The sequence below is a fragment of the Dufourea novaeangliae genome, unplaced genomic scaffold (assembly GCF_001272555.1).
Source record: "Dufourea novaeangliae isolate 0120121106 unplaced genomic scaffold, ASM127255v1 scaffold87, whole genome shotgun sequence".
Classification (NCBI taxonomy): Eukaryota; Metazoa; Arthropoda; class Insecta; order Hymenoptera; family Halictidae; genus Dufourea; species Dufourea novaeangliae.
In genome coordinates, this window is record NW_015373966.1 from 714,479 (window position 1) to 741,857 (window position 27,379).

Below are 27,379 nucleotides of genomic sequence, written 5' to 3' on the forward strand. Positions count from 1 at the left end.
GTTTAACACTAGTTCGTCATTTTTATTTTATAACGTTACATAAAAAACCACGAATTTATTGTTCTTAATTGTTTGTATTGTATTGTTATTTTGGTCTAAGTTCGTCCCCGTTTCTTTCTCTATCCAAATCCGATAAGAACAGTGGCTTAGAGTAGTTGTACGGTCTCCAACGTTACCTTTTAGTCATTCGTAATACGATTATAGCGGTAAGCAACGCTGTTATTCTACATTAATTATTTATATATATATATATATATACATATGTATACAGTGAGTCACCTAACACTTTCATCTAAAATATCTTCGTTGTCTTTAATGATACGAGAAAGTGTGTAAGGAAGAAAATGTTTGTTCCTGTAGGGGTTATTCCACGCAAAATTGGACACTTTTTGGAGCACCATTTCGGATTTTGTTCAAATTTGGATATGTTGTAGTCTTTAGCGATATATAAACGTATCTCGAAGGATTTTTGAAAATTTTTTAAATTGTTGCTTTCACAGCTGTTTGAAACTTAGGGTCAACCTTTTTTCAATAAATCATAACTATTGAACTAACAAACTGATCAAAATGAGCTTCGGGGGTACTTACAGTGAAAACATAAGAGTACCAAATAAAAATTATTTCAGTTAAAAAAAGATATTTTTTAACCATTTGTTTTGCAATTGTTTTAAATAAATGCCCTGTTTTTATACCGGGTATAACTATTTAAAAATTTGAAAAAAATGAGGATATAGTCCTATTTGTCCTCTTTATGAACATACCTTCGAAAATATGGACACTTTAAAATTAATTGAAATTGGCCGAATGAAAATTGAAGAAAAATTAGAAGCGCAAACGGTTACGTAACTTACAAAATATATATACAAATGTATAGCAGTCGCTTATTGGAAAATTTTCCAGAAATATCGATAAACACCAGCAGGTTCTACTTACAGAAGTGTTCACGATTTGTCGTTTCCGTAAATGCGATGGCAATGTGATTAACGATGTTTTTCTCTAGAAAATTGCACGTCAATTAAATCAATGCGTTTAATTGACTATTATGGTCAGAAGGACGATGTCAGCTATAGCTAACCAGGTGGTGGCGAGTTTTTCGTAGTTGCCTGAACTAAGGGCGGATGCTTGGCAGGCGGTATGAGGGGTCCCTAAAGTTAACAGCACTTTATCGGACGAGTAAGACGGCGTGGTTTCGGTACAAACAGCTCTGCCAGCGATCATTCGGAGCTGTTTCGCATCCGACTGGGACGCTGTGTGAATTTGTCGAGACTCCCTCAGCCATCTTCGCAACCATAAACTGAGCCAGGCGATTTCGCAGTCGCATTCGAGCGGATTTCCCGACACCTGCAACCCTCCTAACAGAAAATGTAGATTCACTTGCACGCTTTCCTTTTGCGTCGCAAACAGTTATCGAGTTTAGTCTGGATGAAGGTCGATAGCTAGCTATTTTGTAATGTTTTAGTACCAAGGTATGGTGAAAATAATTTTTTCAACATTGTATTATAATATAAGATACATATATCTTAAAATAATACACAATACAAAACATAACAATTACTTCCTATATTATGTATCATTTTCTTTTTGTCTAAATATTATGTGCTCGCTAAATATTTTTTAAGACTTTACGTTGAAACTAGCAGGAAATGATATTACATAACTTTTCCAAAAACTTACACGACAAGCTAGTTTATTTAAAAAATAACCCAATGATTAAGATGATAAAGAAAATTCGATGCGAATATGCTGCTTTAATAAAATGTTGTATAAATGATTTTTACCATACCCTTGTACTAAAACATTATAAAATAGCTAGCTAAGGAGCTCCAACTCGATGTATTTTGGGTCAAATACCTATGCAAAGAAATTGCTTTCTAATAGTTCTTAAAAATGTACCTCCACTACAAGGCAAAGAAGACTAAAAATCATTGTGACTTAAAAGGTGCCATGTCAAAACAATAGTATTTACAAACGTTTGAGATCAATAAGTTAAAGCATTAAAAAGTTATAAAAATTCACATTTCGGAGAATAGAAATGTCTATATCTCGAAACCCCTAAGTTTTACAAAAAATGTGACTTTACAAAAAATTGTATTAGACAAAAGTTTAATCATATATTTCAGCGTGCATAACTTTCATTAATCAAAGTTTCCTTGTCTGCATCTTTTTCGAAGATATAACTTGTACACTTTGGATAATATTTAACATGATTATATGAACAATACTTCCTCTTGAAGGGCATTGTTCAATAGACGTTTGGATGTACAAGGAATGAAAAGTTTCTTACCTGCAACCATATTGGTCCCGACGCTCTCCCACGAGAGGTTTCCGTAGATGATGGAAGGGCTGAGTTCGTTTATATGATTGTTCCTCAAATCCAACGTAAGTTGAGACAGTCTTTTCGTTAAAGACAGAAATATATCTGACTGTAATCTCCGTACACGGGTGTCCTTTATTCGCAGTATAAGTTCGCCACCTTCGATGGTGGAGAACGCTTCCGAAGAGATCACCTCGAGCTCGTTGCCAGAAATAGTCAATTCTCTGAGCTGCTTCGTGAACGCGTTCTGTATCTGATGCTTCAACAGGTGTTCCGTAACTTGTATTTCTACGGTTCTCAACGGTAATCCAGTCAATATGTGTCGAAGATGAAAGCCATCTGCTTCGGGCCACGTTTGTATACGAAGGTGTTTCAGGTATTTCAAGACGCGTAAGCAGTCTTTGTCCACCGATCTAGTTTTATTCAAATTCCTCAGTTTCAGATCTTCCAGCCTTGGATAGCCCATAAAACTTTCTTTTGTCAGTTCCTAAGTCAATTATTATGTCGATATATTTCACGTTTTGTAATTATTCTTTTTTTCCAAAATTATAGAGTAAATGCGTCAATGAATGAACACTTGAGAGATTTGGCAACTATTACAGTCCAATTTTAAATAATAACAATATAGATAAATATTTGACACTTGAAATTTATATTTGTTTTTTAATATCTATACCTTTTACAGCGTATAGATTTCAATTTGAAAAATTAAAGAAATGTGATTAATTAAATTAATGAGACAAAAAACAGATTTCACCAATGAATGAACAATACTAATTAATATTAAGTAAATGGATATTTTTAGCCAATGGCGCAAAAATTGTTTGAATATAAAACAAAGAATTGAAAAAAATTCATTATTTAATCATTTGCTTATTTTAAAAACTTAATTTAGTCGTTTTTATACATAATCTTCATTTACTGGTGCATTCACTCTATTTTTTATATTTATTCCCACGAATATGATAGAAATATGATACATTCAGAGTTGTATATTTGTTAGAACGGAATTCTTGTATTTATTATTCAAGTAAATATATTTAGTTTCATTTTATTTAAACTGTGAAAGTCATTCCATCGCCTGACACGACTCCCAATACTACACTATTATCCATTAACATTTAACATGTACTTTAAAATGATCAAAACCAATCTTGTAAGAAATTAAAATATTGTTTTTATCTTGTATTGAAATTTACTATGAACTTTCAAAAATTACGGAAATAACACTATAGTCTGGTAAATATTAAATAATCTTCTTGTAACGAATCGGTGGCGCAAATAGAGGAAAAAGTTGAAACACCTCTGTTACCTTACCTCTATCGGGTTTCCAGACACGTCGAGCTCCCTCAAGAGATTCAAATTCACATTTGGCATAGCTGTCAGCGAGTTGTTCAGCAGTCGAAGAACCCTTAGATCTTTTAGGTATTGGAACTGCTTGTCGGTTGTTGAGTCTATATGGTTGAAGGACAGGTCCAATACATTCAGATTGATTAAGGGAAGAAGTGGAATATCTCGGAGGCCGCAGCTGGCCATGAAAAGCTGCCTTAAGCCGGGAAGATAGTGGAACAGCTCTTTAAAGTTAGCCTGAAGAACATTCTGCGAAATGTTTAATCTCAAAAGTTTCCCTAGAGAGACAAATGAATTGTCTGGAAGTATTGTCAGTCTGTTGTGCACCAGGTTCAACGAGACCAGTTGCGAAATCGGAAACGCTGTGGAATCGAGGTGATCTACGTAATTGTCCGCCAGGTTAAGGTCCCTCAATGTGTAACCGACTTCTAGAAAAGACGGCGACGGGACCACGGTGAATTTGTTGTGGCCCAAATCAAGAATCTCCAGCTTCGTACCCTTGAAAACGTCCCTTGGCAATGATCTGATTCTGTTGCCGAACAGATTCAGAATCCGTAGATTCTTTAGATTTCGGAACTGTTCGGTGGACAGTTGGCTGATCTGATTGCCGCTCAGGTCCAATTGTTGGAGCAAATCTAAACCGTGGAACGATTGCTTTCGCAGGCCTTCTATCTTGTTGTCTTGTAAGTTCAGCGTTTCCAGGTGACTCAGTCCAAAGGTACCTAGAATATCGCAATAACTGAAAAACGATTTCGGTTAGGGTGCAATGGGAACTGCGGAACAATTTTTAATTATAAGAGAAATGCTGCTACATTGAACCCCAAATGCGCGAGTCTCAGTTTGTATTATTTATATTCGAAGAAATAATTTGAAAATCTCTCAAATAACAATAAAGGTTTCAGAAAATCTTTATATGTTAAATTAATTTACAAGTTTCTCTGATAAAGAATACAACTGCAAATTAAAGTCTGAATTTGAGTCGAGCTGACCCGATAGTTAAATAATCAATTAAATAAAATGTTCTCTCGATAACTTCCAGTCCTGGATACAATATAGCTGCATTTCCTCTATTATTGTTACCTACCTGGCTCAAGCGCAGCGATCAAATTGCTTCGTAAATCCAGACTTCTCAGGTCTGGTGTGCTGGTGAACGTATCAGCGGGCAAGTGACTGATGTTATTGAAGCTCAAGTCCAACCTCGTCAAATTGTTCATCGAACCTCCGGAATGAATTAACGAGATCGCGTTATAAGAGACGTTCAACGCGAAATCCGGTCCTCCGATCTCCGAAATCGCTTCCAGATCCAAGCTGGTCAATTTATTGAATTCCAAATGGAGGAAACGCAAGCTGGGCAAACCGTAGAAAGCGTTCTTCTCCATTTTGGCGATTCGATTGTAAGCCAACGATATCGTCACCAATTTCGGACAGTCGACGATGGATTCCGAGGCGAGAACCTTTATTCGATTCCCGGTCAGATCCAAGGATCTCAGCTCGGTCAGATTGTGGAAACTGTATTCTGGTATGGCTTCCAGGAAATTGTAACCGAGCTTAACGTCACGCAATTCAGGGTGAACGCTGGATAAGAATATTCGTTCTGGCAGATAATGGAGACGATTCGATTCTAAATTGATGTATCGTAGTTTTTGGAACGAGTAGAACGCGGTCGCCTCGATGGTTTGGAAATTGTTGTTGTCTAGAACCAGCCAGAGCAGGTTCGAGAGGGGTCGGAGAGCTCTTTGAGGGAACACGTCGGTTGCAAAGGCGAAACTTAACTCGAGGATCTCGAGACTTTCCTCGATACCGACGAAACAGTCATCGTCAAGCTCCGTAAGATGATTGAAGGACAGGCTAAGCTCCTGTAGTTTGCCTGAAATCATTGTTTTCATGTTAATGGGTTTGGCCGCCCAGGCAGCTTTTGCACCCCCGCCAGTACCTACTGTCTGTGCTATTGTGTTCTTACCTAAATCAACACAATGTCTACAAACAAGATCATATGCAATGGTTATGCTGTATAAGTAGAAAGTAAATGAATTATGAAGAAATGTACACTATGAAAATTAGTATCCTCGAAATAACTTTGTTTTAAAATGACATTGGAAATTTATGTATCGTAAAAGGTACCTATAATAGCTTAAGAAGCCAATAAGTCCTAAACTTAAACGAGAAATGGATTTCACTAAATGTAGTTTTTTTTTTAAAACTGTGTTATCACAAATGTTAAATTACGTTAATGAATGTGAAATATTCACAAAAATTATTATGGTAACATAAAATATTGGGCTAAAGAAAATATTAAATATTCGGAAAAAGAATAATCTGAAGTGAAACTTACTTGCTCCTTTGAAAGTTTCTTTACTCAATTTTGTTAGGACATTATTCCTAAGCAAAAGAATTTGAAGGTCCTCCGCCCACTCGAAGTCACCTGGTTGTACATGGGAGATCTTGTTGTAACCAAGATTCAAGTGTAGTAGCCTCTGGCATCTATTTCGAAAAACACCGAAAGCGTACAATTATATAATGTTTTTTGCGTCACAATCAAAATATTGGGGATCAGTTGTCTTTGAAAATAAAGGCATTATGCAGTCTGCAGTCTATGTACAAAGAAAGGAGATTTTCATCATGAGATTAAATTTTGTATTATTTTTGTACCTATTTTATGAATTTACTCCATAAACTGCCACTTTACACACATACTTGTAATTAATTTAATCTCTTCAGATCTAACTTTTTATTATTTCAGAGCAAAACTGTAAAAGCACAACGCACCTTCAAAGTTGAAAACTTGCAATTTTTTTTTAAATTGATTTTTTTTCAAAAACTAGACGTGCTGGGAAAAACGGCCTGCAGATGCGTATTCAGCTTCTAAAGATCTATCAGAAATGCCTTTTGAAGATTAGGAGGATTTTACGTGTTGCGCAGTGTAATTGTAAATAAACACTTACGAGGGAAGTTATTCAAATGTTATATTAATAGTTTTGAAAAAAAATAATAGTTAGAAGTTGCAGTGATCGATCTCCTAAGAACTGAAATAAGTGTCATTCGCCCAGAAAGTTCAGTATCGACCAAATAAGAAGCGTCAAAATCTGAAAAGGGATATAAATAACATTCTACTTATAATTTTTTCAACTTTTTAGGTTTTTTCTTGAATACAAAATAACTAGAAAAGAAATATAAAAAAAACACCAACATGGGGACCAAATCTATTTTCCGACTTTAAGCAACATGTAGGTCCAGTTCGCCAGTCTGGAGTCGCAGAAAATTCTCAAAGGTTGCTTGATCAATAGCATAAACACTTGGATCGAGGTGAACAAAAACACCATATTGATATTTCTTTCTCCTCTTTCAGTGATCTTATTTACACGCGTCCAAGAAAACGTAAAAAGACAAAAGAAATTCAAAAATGTCTATATCCATGTTCGAGGCTTCTCAAGACGAAATTTGACGCCATTTTTCTGGTCGATACGGAACTTTCAGTTCTCAACAAGTCAAGTCTTATAATTTCCAGTCACTATTTTTCCCAAACTAACTTAACATCTGGAACAATGTCCCTTGTTAGAGACGAAACGGAGATATACCTGAGTAAAGCTGAGACAGGAACCGCATCCAAGCTGTTAGTAGCAAGCGAAAGAGCTCGCAAATTTTCCGCAAACTCTTGGAAAGCATCGCCAGAAATGTTTCTTATATCGTTGTTGGCCAGATACAAATAGGATAGCTTTCTTAATCGGCTGACAGCGGCGGGAACATTCGGGAGGTCGTTGTTCTCCAGATTCAAATACTCCAGAGTGTCCTCGAGCCCCCAGAAAGCATCGTCGTCGACGTTTTTGATCGAGTTCGAGGACAAATGAATCCTCTTGATGTCCAGCCCTTCGAACGCGCCGGCAGGTAAGGATGACAGCTTGTTGCTGTCCAGGTTAAAATCTTTGATCTTTAACGTTCGATTGGTCAGGCTCGACGCACGGATCCATTCGATGCAGTTCTCACTGACGTCGACCAGCTCCAAACTAGAGCTCTCGAAGTCGGGCAGCTCGAGAGTTTTTAAATCGTTGCCCCTTAAGTAGAGCCACGTGAGATGTTTCAATGTTTTCAACGACGATGGAAAGTGTTTGAGTAGGTTGCTGTTTAGGCTGAGCGTGTGCATGTTGGGCGGCAGACTCTCCTCCGACAGTTCCTCAATGTTATTGTTGTCGAGATTGAGCCAGACCAGAGACTCGAACGTGGAGAAAAGTTTTGGTACCTCGATGATTGAATTGTCCCCGAAGAACGCGTTCATCAGCGCCTCTTTCGTGTGTCCCCAATCACCGTCCAGCGATGTCAAATGGTTACTAAAAATGAACACTTTGTTGCAACACACTTATGCTCTTCAACGAGTGTATTGGGTTCGTGTGAAATAAATGGCCAAATAATGGCCATTCTTGCTCCTTGTATAATTATAAAATATTTAAACATCGTCAATTGTTTTTATTGGATAACTGAAATTAAGTTTGTAGAATGAAAAAAAATCGTGAAGAATAACATTTTAATTCCTCTTTACAAGGTATACGGAATTATAGCACTATAGACATGAAGGTGGGTGAAACTCATTGTGAGATAAGTCATATCTGTTTTCTAACTGTAATTAGGAAAAAATGTTATACGTAGAATTCGAATGATTTACATATTTAATTTGAGACCAAATTTTGTCCACGAGTGCAACTATACATCTACAATATACAGTTGTAGATTATTCTAAATGAAATTAATTTCGATCAAATTAAAATCGACACCTATGGGTTGGGAAACCTTCCTTGTCAAATAGTCCAATTGGCAGTAAGTGGCGCACTGTTTCCAAAAACATAACGAAAAATAACATTCAATTTGTGATTAAAAAATGTTACAAAGTAGTCGTTGTCGAATTATTCATCTCTGAGACAAGTCGTTTGCAGTTAAGGATTAAACCTTTTCCTTCACTGTTATCATTAATTACAGAACAGAGGTATTACGTACAAGACCACCCTGTCCTGTTCTCTATTTTATACACTGCATCATTACCCCGAGAAGAATATTCTACCGAACCAGGCATCCATTGACTCACCTATGCATATTGAGCCACTTCAATTTCCTCAGGTCACGAAAGGCCTTGAAAGGTACACCCTCCAGGGTATTGTAACTGAGATCCAACGTACGCAAACTATCCGCGATACCTCTAATAACAGAGCCGTTGGAGACGTGAGTATCTTTTTATCTTTGAAAAGAAAGAACCATAAATCTTTGTACAGACGCAATAGAGTAGCTAGATTGTACATCAAACGTGAGGTCTCCTGAAGGTTATTAGAACCAACAAATAAAATATTTCTAAGCAACGAGTAAAGTTGTAATACAGGAAGGCATTTGAACAGTTTCGATCACGATGTGCAAAATGTATTTTCTTTATGGTGCATACGATTTGTACTAAAAGTTCCTGAACTGTAATTAATACAGTAATTTTACGTAAAATGTTGATGCATTTTATTTTTGGTCATTCAAAATGGCTTCTTTCTTGGAGACAGCAGTGATCAGTCTTTTAAACGCCCAAAATTATAATGGACGTATTTCTTTCAAATTTACTTTTAATTTGGTTAACACTTCGGTAACCGAAGGGGTAGATAAATCTTTTTCATAATATTGCATTAAATACTTCAATAAAGAAATCATTATTGATCCACTATAATAAGGTGACCAACTATTTTTATGTACTATCAACACCATTGTTTTCTTTGCAACTTTGATCTAAAATATTGTTTTATTAGTCCGGCACTTTTATCAGTCAGCCATTTATAACATACTAGGTTAATTGACCCCTGAGGCAATCTAACTTTCTTCGAGATAATCGAATCGGTATTAATTCTTGGCCAACAAAAATACATGACTGTATCCTGAGGCCGTTAATACTGCATCGGACTATTGCTCACTGTGAATATAAATCTCTGCATCTGACAAAAGAAGGTTATGTTCTAGACAAATGTTCAGTTAATCGTTGGACGACGGAATGTCTGACAGTGAGGCAAACGGTGATATGTTTTTGATCCATGGTAAAATTTAGTATCGCTACACCAGAATGTAAATTTTTTTACCATATATTTATCTGGATATCTTTAAACTTAATTTTCCAACAATGTTGTTATTTAAAATTTTTTTACTTAAAATGTTGCCCCAACACACTTTGCAATTAGCATTAGTCTGTGCCACATTTGAAATCATAATTAAGTTGATAATAATTATTACTAAATTTAAGCGTGTTTATTATTACTGTCATTTAATTATCCTTCAGCTACTTTCAATATTTTGTAAAAATTATTCATAACGCAAGACTGAGATTTGACAAAAAAAGATAATTACATTATAGCTACAACATGCGTTGAAGCGTCGAAATATGTTTTTTTACTCTAAAAGACGAATAATAAATTATATATTCCAATAATAAATTATGATAGATTATAAAACTCAAAATTATTATAATTAGTTAATGCTTTCATTCTTGCTTGAAAACCAAAGAAGGTCTGAATATTAATAAATATACGACTTAAAGGATCATCCTGACTTACGAAAAAGCCTTATCGCCAATATTGGACAACCGATTGCTCATCAGTCCCAAGGCTTCCACGCCGACTGAGCTGGTGAGTGCATCGTTATCCAGCGCTTGCATACCCGAACCAACTACATCCAGTTGAGCCACATAATTCACGGAGACATCTGTTACCATAATAAAATCGTCAGTAAATTCCTCTTGTAAGGAATAGTTTCGATTTGAGTCATTATTTCTATTCCGAAATCACATAAATCGTATATACAGGGTGTTTCATTTATCTTCAGAATCACATAAACATTTGAAAGAATATTAATATAAAAAATCAAAGACCTTCTATATTAATGTGAATAACTTCTTTATCTGTTTTTTTAGTGATCATGAAAAATGAAACTACACTTTCTTAAGTGAACCAATGAAATGAAACATCCTATACAAAAGAAAACTTTTCCAAATTTGTGACTTAGAATTTTCCATTGTAATTTTCAATCTTCTCAATCAATTAAAAAATATACAAGTTCCTACTTCTGTTCTTGTCTTTTTGAATTACCTTATAAAACGTCGTGTTGCATAAATATCCGCAATCTTATCGTAACAAACGTTTTAAATATACCCACCAGGAAATCGAGCAAAAGGCGTTCCCATACAAGTGATGTCCATCTTCGTGAAATCCTGATCGTCCTGAACCCAACACATGCACATTGTGTTGAACGTGCATGGCACGCTGTTGCACTTTATCACGCTCGAGACGCAAAATACGAAGATGACCCTGATGGAAATGCATTTCAGCTTACCTGAAAGCATCTGCATGAGACCAATAAATAAAATTATGAAAATAATTGAAAGGCGAAATGTATATTTTTATTAATATAAGTAGATACAGAATAGGGCAATAACTTTGATCAGCTTGAATATCCCCGTTATTTTGAATGATTTGGAGAAACTCAATTTACAAAAGTCGTATCATACGGAGAGACCCATACATAGTATGGCAGTAGTAATTTTTTTTTAGGTGGAAGGTTTTCGAAGATTTCAGGGTTATCTCCATATTTTTAAATTGCTTGCCAAACATGTCTTATTCCTGGTAGAATAGAGGATGTTCAGGCGATTTTAACGACTCTTAATACATGGTCCATCGACAATTATTAAAAGAGTAAACCATAAATCTTGCGTTATAATAGATGTTCGAAGTAGGCGTGCGAGTACTCGAATTTCGAGAATTTAAAAAAACAATTGGAAATAGTTGCAATTGATCGAAATCGCGAAGAAAATAATAAATATCGCTTTTTACGACTTTTCAATCCGAGGCTATATTGAAAATTTAATAAATACATATCGAAGATTTTGGTTAGTTATATAAGACATACTGAAACTTTCATTGAAATCGGGTGATACAGAAACGAGAGACAGTTGTAAGTTAAAAGTAATTAAGTATAAAATTAAACTCGGAAATATAGAATTTAAAAACAGGAGACATTGGGGGAATACAAACCTTTCTGAAAACCGAACAGGCGAAGTGTTTTTTCAGTGGACTGTCCTAATCACAGGTCGAAATCGCTTCACCTGTATGACCGACCGTTTAAGGAACGGTCTTGTCTTCTAATGAACTTTCAGATGTTTTTCACATTCATGGTCGAGAGATGTACCGAGTAAATAATGGAACCGCGAACTCGAGGGCAAAAGCCACTGAGAAGGTGAACGTACTGGGTTGAAATCATCGAAAGCGCATGTTCCACCGGCTCTATGGATCGAACCAGGCGGTGAACGCACTTGAAGCTATGTTCAGGCTGTTGGAAAGGACATCCGGCGCACACTCGGGAAAATTCAAAACATTTGGGATAATTCATGCTAAAGTAAAAATTGATACCATGATCTTTAATTAATGTTAATTTCAGAATTACTCAGATAACACATGACGCCTAATGACGCCTTGAAGACGACTTAAAGACGTCTTAAACCTAAAATAGCCGTAAAATGGGCGTCTCCAAGGCATCATGTGCTATCTGGGTAGATTAGGATGAATTCAACTCATAAATTGTATACAGTTTACTTTAAAAAGTTTCGTTATTTCTGTAAGTAGCGGAATACTTATGAACAGGAATGTACGTGTAAAAATAGCATCGCATTAGAAGACAGCGGCGCGAGAGAAGGGAGACGTAAAGGGTCTTTAAAAAAAACAGAAAAAAAGGAAGGAAAGAGAAGGAAAAAAGGTGACTCACGAAAAAGTGAAAGGTTGTCTGTTTGTTCGTCTGTCTGTCTTTTGATCTTGATCTTGATCCGTGTTGCTTATTAAAATCGAAAGGCATCCCTCTCTCTCACTCAAGATCCGAGCACATCGTGTTCTGAAAAATTGGTACCGAAAGGGACCCGCGGGAGGTAGGGGTCCGTCTCACGATTCCTCGATGCGAATCGATGATTTTCATTTAGTAGCACGCGGTGACATCGGACGAATCCAGTGTGAACGCGTGGCGAGTGGTGAACGTGTGTTTTCCTCCGGAATTGTCTTCACAGTCATCTCTATTCGTTTCGAAAAACGAAGAAAAAGTTCCCGAAACATTTCAAATGAAATCAACCACTTGAACACATTTGTATTGTGAGTGACAACTTTATTCGCAAGCATTCGTGAAATGTTAACATTAAAATAGACAGACCTGTGAGAAACAATCAAATTTGACCGAATCAATTAACACCTCTAACTCGTTTCAAAACGTGTTAAAACTTTGTAGGAGAAATTTTAAATTATTAAATTAATATAATTTTATCACCTGAGGTGAATTCCGTTCGTTCACTTCTAATCCGAGGGAAGCCCAGAATGAAAACAAATCCCGCGTAAACATACAGGGTGGCACAATTCTGTCGGATATCGAAGAGTTTCAGTGTTTAATAGGAGCAGTGGTGATATAAAATGGAGAGTGACGTTAGTCAGATAGAAGATAAACGTCTAATTGAAAGGAGGAGAGCAACCACCTTGGAAGAGTGTTCCCAAATAATCGGAGTGAATGGCATCGCTCGATATAATAGGGATACGTTCAGGCGCCTTTTTTCAGACCAGGTGCGTGCCATTAACGACAAAATTCTTTCGAAATGATCGCGGTCCATTAAATCATGGAACCTTCGATCCTTCTCTTTGCCTTCGTTATTATTAATCAGCAAGTTTGGGTTGCCCCTGAAATAATTAAAATGGAGACGAATCTTTTCCCAAAACGTCCGAAACCTTGGAGAACGAGTTTATTGTGAAAGTAGCAAATAGGGGGAACGAGTTATTATACTTTAAAGTAATGCGTGTGAATAAACTCCTCGGTATACGAGCCGTAAAGGTGTCTGCGGATTAAGAAATCCGAGACTGCTAAAAAGATTTACTATTACACGTAATAATTTACGGCATATACATTAGGTGTACCTACAAGTAAGCCACCATATTTTGTCGAATTCATAACTTATTTTCGAAAAATCAGAAGCCTACGCTGTTTCAGTAATATTTGACCTCGTTCTACAATGTCATTGCCGTGATTTTGAAAGAAGAGAAGGGTGGAAAGTTGTTTTAAATTTAAACTATATTACCAATTTATGAAATAGTGGATTACTTACTGATACACTTAACACATTAAGTGTATATAAAAGTAATGGTTAAAAGGTAATGGTAAATAGCATTTGTTATTAGAAATAGTTGCATCTATTTCGTACTACATTTTGCTACTTCTCCAGCAAATATGAATTCCCTATCGATACAATAAAACTAAATCATTGTGCCAGTCCAAATGTCACGGCCATATCGTTTGCATACCTACTTCTAAGATTAACATATTCGTCGAATATGAAATAAAGCCAAGAAACCATGAATAGGTACTATAGTCTAGACAATGTTAAAATTCAACAAATACTAATTCTGTTAACAAAACAATTAATATTAATTATACTGCTCACTCTTAAATAAACAATTATAAAACATTGTAAAGCCACAACAAGAAGTAAAGTATAAAGTAATGCTACTTTTCTAAAATTAAAACACTCAAACTAAATTCACTGCATTTCAGATCACTGAGGGTTGGTAACTTTCTACATAGCTTGGTCCAATTAGCACAGAAACAAAATGACGCGCTACGTGACAAGCAACATATAATAACAAAACAAGCACTTCAATCATTACGTTACAGTCGTTCAATCCAAGTTATACATTTTCCATGCAATTAAATTGGAATTTTAACGACCTATCCGATAAGAGAACACTTTCAATAATGTGTCGATCGTTAAACGAATTTTAACCGTTGTGTAGCCAATCAAAATACTCACGGTTATTGAGCAATCGGAATACTTCTATTCTGGCAGATTAGATAAACATACAGTAATTCCTCGATGAATGCGACACGAGCAACGACTTTATTCTGGAATCAATCGAAACAGAGTAAATAGGCTTAGGATAAAAAACAAATTGGGGCGGGGGCTGAAAACCTTTCCGAAGCGAACGAGGGTACGTCGCACTCATCGAGACATTACTGTAGATAATTGTACTTTCATATTTTTCCGAAACTGTTAGTTTTCCCTTCCAATAGTATACCAAGTGCTGTTTTAGACAAGAACATAAAAAATTGTGAAAGGAAATTTAAAAATGGGTACCTAGGTACCCGATTGCCTACACAAGGGTAAATGGGGACCACAGGCTAATCCGAAGGATACGTTAAATCCCTGTAGATTGAAAAAAGCTCGTAGACGTCGGAGACGGCGTGGAACGAAACAAGGTCGTTATTCCATTGAAAGTAAAAGACAAGAATGTCAGATCAATATCGAATAGAGAATGAGTTAAGGGAAATGTATGTATACCCGACGGGATCGTAGCAAATGGCAAGGGGATCTATCGACGGCCACTGATTTCGATCAAGGTGCCGTATCGCCCGGGGCCAAAAAGCGTTCGACGCCTCGAGCGTTGCCGATACTCGGAATTCGAACCCGATCGCGGCCGCGACCCTGTCCCCGTCCCTGAATCCATTCAATAATCACCGTTGTTCGGCTACGCGAACATAGACAGTTGGTCACAAAAGTATTCGAATACCATTTAAAACGGAACAACTTTTTTAAAATTGGTCCAACTGACTTAAGTTCTTTTGTGAAGTTAGGATCATTAGTTTACTAAATGTGTAAAAAAAATTTGAAAAAGTTGCAATTGGTCGGAATCGCGAAGAAAATAGTAAAGGTCGGTTTTTACAACGTTTTAATCTGAAGCATAATGAAAATTTAATAAATACATATCTTTTGAAAATATGTCGGAAATCAAAATCCGGAAGTGTTTCTAAATACTTGGCCGAAAGTGTATCATCAAAAGAATAACGAAATATTATATAAAAAATTGTATTAAAATTCAAACACAATTTTGTATTTTATTACAAAGAAACTTCTTAATGAACATAATCAATTTCGTTACTTAAAATTTAAAAGAGTGACAATAATATTGATAACTTTACCTAGAAATGTCGTTATACCAAGAATTTTTCATGTCATACGTGTCCAAAATTTCAGACATTATTGGAAAACTTATTTGCGCTATTCGATCAGGATGATGACAAGGTATTGAAACAAGATGAATGGATCGAATGTGTGAAAAGCAGAATAACGTAAGAAATATATAATTTACTGTGAAGCGTTCCATTAAAAATAACAACGGTATTAAATCAGTTTGTTCGATTAACAGGAATAAAAAGCATGATTTCATTGATCAATTCGATAGTGTGGTATATACTGTGTGCGGCGACGATCCTATAAATGTTACGAGCTTTCAACGAATATTTGCTGCTAGAGAGGTAAGTCAACAATACAGAAGTCAACAATAAAGCGGGATTTCTATGAAAAAAAAATAAAAGTTCTATGAAAATATTATTAAAGCTATTCTTTTCTTAGTCTTCATAATCATTTCTCGTCTCAAGTATTTATGTTACAGGTCGTTGATAAATTATTTCGTCTAATTGATGAAGAAAATGTGGGCTATGTGTCGTCCACTCAAATTATAGATTTCATCGACAGCGTCAGTGATAGAAGGTGATTTACTGTTCCTTATTAATTGTTTCATGGAAATATTGTCAATAATGCTTATTCTTTTACAGACCACTCGGCGGCTTCGATAAAACTAGTCTAGAATGGCTGGAGAAAATTTTCAAGCAAATGGTCGGCAACGAGAAAGAAATAAGACGCGAAGAATTTAATAAAATCGTCACATCGAAAAACGTAAGCCATCAGCAAACGTGTATACACTTTGTCGTCCTATATTATAATATTCTACATAATATAGTAATAATGCAATACAATATAATATTATAATGGTGTCCTATATAATATTTCATTTAAACCATTAAGTTGCATAATTGGTAATTACTGTTTCGACCTAATAATTCTTTACATTCTCTTTTTGAACTTTAATGAAAATATTCTATGTGAAACAAAGAAAAAGAAAATGCCACAAAAATGCCAAAAAATGCCAAACAATTGATAGTACTTGATGAACACTTTGTAATGCATGTGGTTAAAAATTATCCAAATGATTCTGAAACATATTAGAACATTCAAACAGATTTATGGTGTTCAGTTTTATTTATCATATCATAATGTATACAGGGTGTTCTTAAGGTAAGTGTCAAATCCAGAATATAACAAAAACGTTTCTCTTTTAGCCATTCTTCACCGATAGAGCCTTTCAAATATTTGACAAAGACAATTCCGGAGCCATATCTCTTCAGGAGTTTCTGGATGCAATGCACCAGTTTGCAGGGAAAACTCCTGATGATAAAATCAAGTTTCTTTTTAAGGTTTACGATATCGACGGTAAGATACCTATTATATTTCTATAACTGTAAACTGAAATTCGATCAAAACGAAGGTAATTCTAGTACCGATCTTTCTTTGTATCGCATTCCATTATTATTTCCAGATTTTATTAATTATAATTATGAACATGAACTTGTAATTAACAACTACACGATTATAATTATCCAGCAACTGGTGTTCGGGAATCAAATTTTTCATTAACATCAGTAGAAATTAGCTACTACATACCTGAACTTGCAGTTACATTATAATCATAAATAACAACTATTAATTAAATTAAATTTTGCCCAATTATCATGTCGTCGGAGATTAAATAGAAAAAAAATGTTTAGTCTACAACAGCAAACCAACTAGTACATATTAGCATAACAGCGAAGAAGAATACCTACATTAAAGGGGTTACAACCACCTTGATGTGTTAAAAAAATACCGTGTTTTTTAGAAATTATTTTTAAGTGACGAAATTCTTTCAACTCTTTTCAATCAAAATTTTTCAGTGATTTCTGAAAAACAGGTTTCTGAAACTAAATTCGAACTCTGGAATCTTAAATAAATATAAGGTGTTTATCGTCTGACGTAGAATTTTTCCGATATTTCAAGTTTTATCTGATTTATACATAAATAAAGGGCTATCGTTCCACCGGCATTTTTGTTTCTAAAGAAAAAATTTATATATATTTATTAGTTATATATTTTATATATTAAATTTTCCATATATTTAATATTTTGTACATACAATTCATACATGTATCTGCCTTTATTAAAACATTTGGATTGAAAGAAAGTGTTTCTGTTACTTAGAAGTAAATTTCTAATAATTATTTAAATAAAAAAAAATTTTTAATATACCACGTTTTTAAGACGGACTAGAAAGTATAAAATAATTTCTCCTAGCCCCATACAGATAGTCCTGAAAATTTGTAATTGTGAATTTTTAATAGCTATGAAAATACTTGTAAGATTTAAAACGAAAAACGTGGGACGCATGCAATAGATAATTGATGCATGAATAGTTCACCTAAGTCACTAACAATTTTATTACAATGCAAATCATATGAACTGTTGTGTGTGTTTTCTCAACGACAACTACTCTCTACACTCCTTACTATTATCTTGCGCCCCACGTTTTTCGTTTGAAATCTTACAAGTATTTTCATAGCTATTAAAAATTCATAATCACAAATTTTGAGGACTATCTGTATGGGGCTAGGAAAAATTATTTTATACTTTTTAGTCCGTCTTAAAAACGTGGTATATTAAAAATTTTGTTTTATTTAAATAATTATTTTCTGCTTTTTAGTCTTGTTTATTTTCTATTCTTTTCAGTTAAAGCCCACTAAAATATTATCGCGAAAAAATAATAAAAACAAATTTTTCAAAGAGGCCTTTTCCACGCATTAGCAAATATTTTATTATTATTTCTATCCAGACTTATAATCCTGATTACTAACACAGATTCCTAATCGAGATTCCTAATCCGGATTGAACCTTACGGTTCAAAAGATACAGCCTTTTAAAGGTAGGACAGACGGATGGACGGACAGATAGCATGAACTTAGTAATAGGATTCCATACGGAACCCTAACGAACAGACAGACAAGAAAGCGAGTTAATATTGCATTGTCATCCAGTTCTGAGCTATGTTTAAAGTGTGAAGTCTTTAACTCATCGAGAAGTTAGTTCAAAATCAATTGCAAAATTTGTACCGAACAAACAAACAGACAGACAAGAAAGCGAGTTAATAAAAACATGGTAAAAATACGGTATTTTTTTAACACGTCGAGATGGTGTCTAACCCCTTAATAAACGATAGCATTAAAACAATCATTTATAATAAGGTGACGGGCTAATACAGCTTCGTGAACTCGAACACGTTATGAGAGCGTGCATGGAGGAGAATGGAATGGAATTTAGCGAGGAACAAATCAAGGAACTAACGGTCGCATTATTCGAGGACGCTGATCAAGTGAATCGAGGAGCAATTACCTACGAGGCTCTTAAAAGCCAATTAAAGAAACACGGGGGACTGCTGGAAAATCTTTCGATTAGGTGAACAAATCATTGTTTCGAAATTCTTGTAGAACGCGCCGTTTTCTACCGTATCGAGTCAATTGAAGGAGAAAATAATTAAAAACAGAAATTAAATCACAGTATCGACCGATGGCTCGTGCCGCCGAAACCGAAAGCGAAGCGGAAATCGTTCTTGGGATTCTGCGCGTCGTTACGGCCCTATCAATTGACGACACCGTACATGAAGAATAATTATGTTTACCTTGCTTTCATCTACACCTTTATCTTGATTAATGCAACGTTATTTATCTCAAGACTTTACGCGTATAGACAATCAAACGGCTACGTCATGCTGGCTCGTGCTTGCGGTAAGAAATAATTAATACACTTTTTATGTTATAAATATGTTAATCCTTTCGAGCATGTGCAGTAATAACTTAATTACTTAATAATTAATAACTTAATTCATTCGTTTTTCTATATAATGTTCGTTCACTGGTACGTGTTCATTTATTGGTGCATTCACCCTATATTCATGTCGAAAAAGTTGGCTGGAAAATAAACTCGTAAAAGTAAAAGAAAAAAATAAGACATTACATACAATAATATATAAATTATTAATTTGTATATATGTAATGTACATATACGTACGTACTGTAGTAGTTAATACAAATTATTATTAAATTACGCTCTGGTCTTTTAATTCTACGATTATCGCGAAAAAATTTTAAAAATTATATGTTGCCCTAATTTTTTGGCCCGGGACTGTACATCTACTATGAAATTAAGCTCAATAGATTAGTATCACTTTAATTACAGTAAATATTTCAATGCAGGTCAGTGTCTGAATTTCAACTGCAGCTTTATCCTAGTTCTCATGTTACGTCAGTGTATTACCTTTCTACGAACTCATGGCTTCAATTCTGTGCTTCCATTGGACCAGCACATTTACCTTCACAAGATAACTGGGGTCCTAATTGGTACTTTCGGTGTATTACACACAGTGATGCACCTTCTGAACTTCGGTACGTCACTACTATAAATATATCATTAATTAAATGTATAACTTTTAATCCTCTAAACTCTAAAGGGATCCATTTTTTTCACGTGAAACCTCATGAAAAAGATATTTATTTAGTGTCTTATACATATGTACTTCTGAATGAAGATAACATCATGTCCTAGTTACCACGTAGATTATCTCACTTTACATTTTAGTAGCGTTAATTGCAATATTTAATACTTTTAACATTTTTTTTACATGAACCTCACCTTTGCAAGGTATATATTTAGCTTTGACTTTCACTGTAGATAATGTAGTGTCATAATTATTAAGTATTCTTTTAGAAATACAAATCATACAATATGTACTAAAAACTGACAAAAATTCATCGTTTATCAACATTTAACGAGGAAGAAACCATGTTTTAGAAATATAAAACGGTCGTAAATTTGCAGGTACGATCGTGGTATACGATGATATGCTCAATCATAATAATTATACTACGTACGAATGGCTAATGACAAGCCGTCCAGGACTCTATGGTCTCGTACACGGCTATGCAAACCCAACCGGAATCATTCTCGTTGTTCTTCTTGTTATAATGACGTTATGCTCGATGCCGTTTGTCCGTCGTGGTGGATGTTTTGAGGTGGCATGAATTCTTTCACTTATTGTTAGTTGTATTGATATCGTATTCGTACTTTTTTCCTTAATCCTTTTAACATAGCATTTAAAAAGGAAACCATCTAATACAAATTTCTTTCTGTGTCATTGCACGCCAAATTGATCACATTTTGCACTCGCTATCAGGGATTTTGTTCAAAATGAAATATGTCATAGTCCACGTGAAATTATGGAGGGTTTAAGTCATCATTGTTCTGTTCCTGAAATTGTTTAACACTAAACCTACCATGCGCGGTCAAATGACCGTTTTTGAAATTTCGTTTAGAATTTCTCGTATACAACGTTACTGTATCACCATGTAGCTTATTGACTTTTCCTATAATATACATACAACCCATTTTTCAATATTCACAACTTTCTTTATTGTTTGCTTTCCGAAAAAAATTTGCTAAAATCTCTTTCTATATTAAGATACATATGTTTTTTTGAAGCGGTCATTTGACCGCTCATGGTAGGATTAGGTATACATGAAATGTCGGTAGGTTTAGTGTTAAAAAAAATGCAGACCGCCGAAGTTTACGATTTTTGCCTATTTTCGTGAAGCAGGGAAGAGAAAATCAAACGATGACTTCAAATCCCCCTAATTTCACGTGGACTACAACATATTTCATTTTGAATAAAATCCCAAATAGCGAATGCAGAATGTGTTCGACTTGGCGTAGAATAACCCTCTAGATTACGTCAAAAATAAAATTGACTTTTTTTAATACTTACAACGCATAATTGCCTGAATATATTGTTTTTAATGTAGACACTATAACCACTATAACCGATGATCGATTTCTATAACTAACATCCCAAGATTAGGAAGAATAATTGAAGAGTTCTTGTAAAAACACTGTAAATGCCAAAAGTAAAAAAAATTTTTTTTATCGAAAAGTGTTCTACGCACCAATGGGAATACTGTAGTATACAATGTAAGTCAAATTTCCCTTTGCAAATAGTCCAACGTTGCCTCTGTCGAGAATTTCTATACAAGTATTCTAGAAACAAACAGGATTGACACTTACAATACTTGCAAGTTTAAAGGATTAACATATTGATTTGAGATTACACTAATGTGAAAAATAGAAAATTTTGCGATGCATTTGGATTATTGTATTCTACATAATAATAAAAACGAATCAAATATTGTAAATAATTTATAGTGAGACATTTTTTTTCCTCTTGAAAATTTTGATTTTTAGTGTTTACAGTGTTTTCTGCAAGTACTCTTCTACGCTGTTCATCCGTTCAAAAGAAAATTACTGTTTGACGAACATGGGTATTCTTTATACTGAAATTATACTTATTTTTTACTCTACAGATATTTTATTGGTCACATTTACTGTACATACCGTTTTGGGTATTAATGGTTCTTCACGGACCGAATTTTTGGAAATGGTTCATCGGGCCAGGTACAGTATACCTGATAGAACGAGTACAACGAATCGCTTGGTCACGATCCCAACTTGGAAAAACATATATCAGTTCTGGTCTCCTACTGCCTTCAAAAGTGACGCATTTAGTCATTAAACGACCGCTTCATTTTGATTTCCATCCTGGCGATTATGTTTTCGTAAATATACCCGCCATTGCTCGATACGAATGGCACCCCTTCACTATCAGCAGCGCACCAGAACAAGAAGGTTAGATAATTTATTCATGATCGACACAACGAATATATGTAAATAAATTTGTAATTAAACCTTCACGTAAACACAGCTCTGTAAAGATGTTTTCTTTAAAATTGTACTATTTTAGTGCTGAATACGGGAAATGTAAGACGCAGAAATAAGAAAATAAGCTCTAAATTAATTGTCAAAGAAATTACCAATACTATTAATATTGCTAATACTATTTATTAACGTGGATACATGTCAATGAAATGGAATATTGTGCATTTAACACAAACAGGTGCCTGCATTTTATTGTTTCGAAAATTGCACAGCTGAATGATAGGTGCTTATTAGTTAATATGGAGAATTCCCATGCATTTTAAATTACATTATTTTGTTTTGCTTCGAGGTTCAATATAGTTTCAATAAAGTGCTAAACCGAAAATTACTTTCAGTACTACGAAAAACATTTTTCTACCATATCAGGATTAAATTGCATTAATCAATCTATACACTGACATTAACACTTTACCTAACAGGATCTATGTAACAGATTCACTGCAATAGATCTGTTAGATTTTCTTTAATTAATATTTAAAGTATCCATTAATATCGAAATTTGTTGACAAACTTTATTTGTACAGACAGGCTGCCTCTTCTTATATTACACAGATTGTTCTTGGTAGTGGAAGAAGGTGATTCTACATGCAAAAATAAGTAAAAAAAATATAGAATTAAAATTTGGGAGTCTGCTGATCCACGTGCAATTGAATAGAACGTTTGCTAATGCGTCTGTTATTTACATTCCGTTTCTACTTATTTCAGTACGAATACATACATATGTATGTATTAATACATACGTACATACATATGTATGTAATAATTCTTTAAAGATTAAGTGGTTCGGTAGTTTCTCTATTAATTAACGAAAGGTACAGATTTTATTAAGATTATTGATATTTAAGAAAATAACATTTAAGAATATCCATGCCCTTCATTAATTAATACTGATAATCCTAAAAATACGTATTAAATAAGTCTTCAAATTCGATTGAAAACAAAGCGTCAGACGAAAAAATTGTATTCTATTTCACCCCCTATCGGGTTGTACCATTAGTATATGTATAATGAAAAACACCTCCACCTTTCGTAGATTACATATGGCTTCATATCCGAGCAGTCGGCGAATGGACGAACAGTCTTTACTCGTACTTCGAGAAAGAACAAGTGAAAATTCAAGGTGGCAAAATCTTTCCAATGGAAGAATGCAATAACAAGAATGTTTCTATGAATATGTATGTCTCAGGCGAAATAATATTTGTTTTTGCCCAGTCTGTACTTTAAAGGTAAACAATTATTTTTTTAACTATTGAATACATTTTTGTGTTACAGGTACCCCAACAAGAAACAAGATTTGGTTCCAAACATAACAATGTCATCGCCATCGCCACCGAAGGCAGAGAATCATCATGGACTCGATAATCCTGCTTTTGCTCTCGACGGTGATAGCGTAACTCTGTCGCCGCACAGTACTTCCAGTATGTCATTCAATTTTTTTCCCAATACTTTTCCTTAAAAAAATAACACTGCTCTTTTATATGTAAAACCTTTTTCAACTATATATTTCACCGAGGCGGTTTATATTGCAATTTTTATAATTAATTATATTATTATCTTCACGAAGAATATACACTAACGTTCAAATTGTATATACACATTGATTTCTTCATGCCAAAATTCATCTGAATGACAGTTATATAAGGAATATGATTAATAACATTGATATAACATATGTGTAGCAGATAGTAGTAAAGTTTCTAAGGAAGGAAAACTTCATCGTTTATTGCTGGGTAGCAAAATACCTTTAGAAAAGTCTTTCTCTGTACCTGACATGCAAACACGAAGGAACAAGAGGGACCGGCTCATGGCGTAAGTTATCTATATATTTTCTTTGACTATTTTAATTGGTATTTTTAATCGTTAATACATGCACCATTTCTTATATATTTTTTGCTACAATAAAATGGATATTTTCTTGCTCTTGTTATTGAAAATAGTTCTTTGAAATAAGAACAATTGTTATTGCAAACTTTTGAAATATTATAGACCTCGTTATTGGAAAAGAAATAATGAAATGTCTCAGATGTTGATCATAGGTAAAATTAAATAGTACATACTCTACATGAAAGCTATTATATATGAAATATATTTGAGCCCAAAGATAAATTTGGTTCCTATTATTCATAAGCTGCTTTTATTGTTTAATAATAATCCAATAGTCTTACTAATTATTATTCAAACAATAGAGGTACAATCATCGATCAAATACTGCAAATTGAAAGAAATTCTAATAGTTTCCATGAAACACATTGTCTTATACATATTTATCATTCTTCGTCACGGTCATTATTTTCTTTCTCTGACAGACTTCGAGATTACATGAGATCCGAATCTGAAAGGAACTTCAACGAAAGGCAAATGCAATGTGCACGACTGAAATCATTAGAACAGGCTTATTTAAGCCCACAAAACAGGAACATAGCTCATAGTTTTCGGTACATGAGATCGAAACCTACTATAATTGCATTCAAGACACCAAGTTTGGAACGACACGAATACAAAATAGAAACATCCACGAACAACGAGAGTAAGCCGAAGAAATTGTTCATTTTCTAATGCATTTTGTTAAATGAAACGTATAATATTCCTCCCGATTTACTTAATAAAACAGCAATGTCACAAATACCTGTAAACGAGTTCAGAAATGTGTCGACCAACTTAATCACGATGCAAGCAGCAGCGGAAGAAGGTAGATTACAGACAAAATTAGAAGAAACGTCAAACAGAATCATAGAAGATATCAAATCAGACGTTTCTTCTCAGCCGTCTATAAATTATTTAGGAAAACCATTAGAGGTGAATATTTGCTTTAATTATATAATTATTACAAAGAATTTTAATTGTAAATTCGAGACGAAGTACCTATTTCTTATACACAGATATTTTAAGAAAAACAATAAAGTAGTTTATAATCACGTTATATGCACCCAGATAGCACATGACGCCTCGAAGACGCCCATGTTACGGCTATTTTAGGTCTAAGGCGCCTTTAAGCCGTCTTCAAGGCGTCATTGGACGACATATGCTATCTGGGCAATAACGTAAATATTAACTAAAGAAAGTTATGAGTACTTGCTCTCTGTAACCATTTACTCTTCATCAAGTAAAAAATGAAAATTAAAAAAAAAATGCATCTAAAATTTAATAAGTTATTAAAATCAAGTTATTTCAAGATGTTAATAGTAAAATACCATTTTATATTACGTCTAAAAAATACATATTGTTTATCGAATGATAAGTCACACAAAAATTAAAACTTGATTAATCGTTTAGATCTTTTTGGATGGTCCATACGGCGCTCCTTCGAGTCATATATTCCAAGCGCAACACGCGGTCTTAATTGCAACCGGAATCGGAGTCACACCTTTCGCATCGATATTACAGTCCATAATGCACCGTTATTGGAAAGCCAGGCACACTTGCCCAAAATGCAAATTCTCCTGGGCTAGCGAGATTCCGTCCACTGTCATGTATCTACGAAAGGCAAATATTTCTTCGCTAATAACACTTTCTCCTCCTCTTTATCTGCTCTAAACATTAAATTCGTGTAGAACGAAGTACAGTAGCGAGCAAAAGTTTCGAGGCAATATAAATACAGAAATAAATTATTTACCTTAAACGCATAACCAGAATTTCAATATTATTTATATAAAATATGTATAATCAAATTTGCAAGTTTTCATTTTCAAATTTTAGCCACTGCTAAACTTTCCGTAAGCTTTTTTCTTTTGTTTTAAACGACATCTCAAAATTTGCTTTGAGGCTCAAAACAACTAAAACGTTTCATTTACAGGTAGATTTCTTCTGGATCAACAGAGATCAGAGATCGTTCGAGTGGTTCGTGAACTTACTGTCTCAATTGGAAATGGAACAAGCAGAGCTTGGCGTAACTATGGAACGTTTCCTCGAGATGCACATGTACATTACTAGCGCATTGCAGAAAAATGATATGAAGGCTGTTGGTCTACAGCTAGCTATGGAGTTGCTCCATCAAATGGTTCGATATCAATACTAAAGAACTTTTTATATATTATTCGAATGACGTTCTTTATAAAATCGCATTTTTTCATGAAATACGTTATCGATTTAAATTTAACCCGCAGACAGGCAAACATATCCCTTCATACTCCGTAGACAAACTGGATCGTTTACGTCCAAGCGTTATTTTTATACTGTTTCAACCTTTCAAAAAATCTGAATCTTCTGGGATGCTTATCAAAGTCTCTACTACATTATAAAATCGTTCGTTGAGTCAAATGTTTAACACATTTTTCAATAAAATTAATGATTCAAAAGAAAGTCCCGGTGAAATGAGAATTCCAGACTAACTGATATTGTGTAATGCTAACAAGGCACTATTTTATCTAAACAAGAAAACTTTTAATGTATACTTTTACAACTAACGCAAGTTGTAAAAGCTTTGAATACATGTACATAGATGTCTACTATCACCGCAACTTACGCAGTTGTAAAAGGAATTAATCGATATGAATGGGACGTGAAGATAAAATAAATGTTTTAATTTTTCAGGAAAAGCGAGATCTCATAACGGGTTTAAAAACAAGGACAAACGCTGGCCGACCGAACTGGGATAAGGTTTTTAAACAGCTCCAGGACAGGAAAAAGGGGAAAGTGACGGTATTTTACTGCGGCCCGCCGGAACTGGCGAAAATTTTACGTTACAAATGCGATCAGTTTGGTTTCCACTTCAAGAAAGAATCTTTCTGAACTCTCTGAGATACTTAATAACACCGATATGTTTGCCATGTCACATTGCAGTTGTATTACAATACTTCCCAGATAGCACACAGACGACTTAAGACGGCTTAAAGGCGCGTCAGACCTAACATAGCCGTAAAATAGGCGTCTTCAAGGCGTCATGTGCTATCTGGATTATAGTTACTCGCAGAATTCCGCCCATTTCATGCATATGGCATATTTTAGTTTAG

General features: G+C 34.5%; 2 protein-coding genes across 2 annotated transcripts; one reads left to right on the forward strand and one right to left on the reverse strand.

Moving 5' to 3' along the window:
• Positions 1–1,029: 1,029 nt before the first annotated feature.
• LOC107186712 (chaoptin) lies at positions 1,030–11,015 on the reverse strand. Its single transcript, XM_015574646.1, has 9 exons — positions 10,823–11,015; positions 10,225–10,372; positions 8,736–8,846; positions 7,240–7,986; positions 5,997–6,145; positions 4,749–5,531; positions 3,632–4,386; positions 2,285–2,801; positions 1,030–1,352 (listed from the first exon to the last, which is right to left on the reverse strand). Exons 1-9 carry the CDS (start codon positions 11,013–11,015, stop codon positions 1,030–1,032), a joined length of 3,726 nt encoding a protein of 1,241 aa, XP_015430132.1.
• Positions 11,016–13,087: 2,072 nt separating this feature from the next.
• LOC107186720 (NADPH oxidase 5) lies at positions 13,088–27,265 on the forward strand. Its single transcript, XM_015574654.1, has 19 exons — positions 13,088–13,257; positions 15,717–15,811; positions 15,889–15,997; positions 16,135–16,232; positions 16,298–16,418; positions 16,862–17,012; positions 18,854–19,064; positions 19,167–19,393; positions 19,862–20,050; positions 20,484–20,677; positions 22,019–22,340; positions 23,464–23,605; positions 23,703–23,848; positions 24,110–24,239; positions 24,737–24,957; positions 25,042–25,226; positions 25,704–25,913; positions 26,224–26,427; positions 26,961–27,265. The coding sequence occupies exons 1-19, from the start codon at positions 13,111–13,113 to the stop codon at positions 27,156–27,158; spliced, it is 3,300 nt and encodes a 1,099-aa protein (XP_015430140.1). The 5' UTR covers positions 13,088–13,110; the 3' UTR covers positions 27,159–27,265.
• Positions 27,266–27,379: the final 114 nt, after the last annotated feature.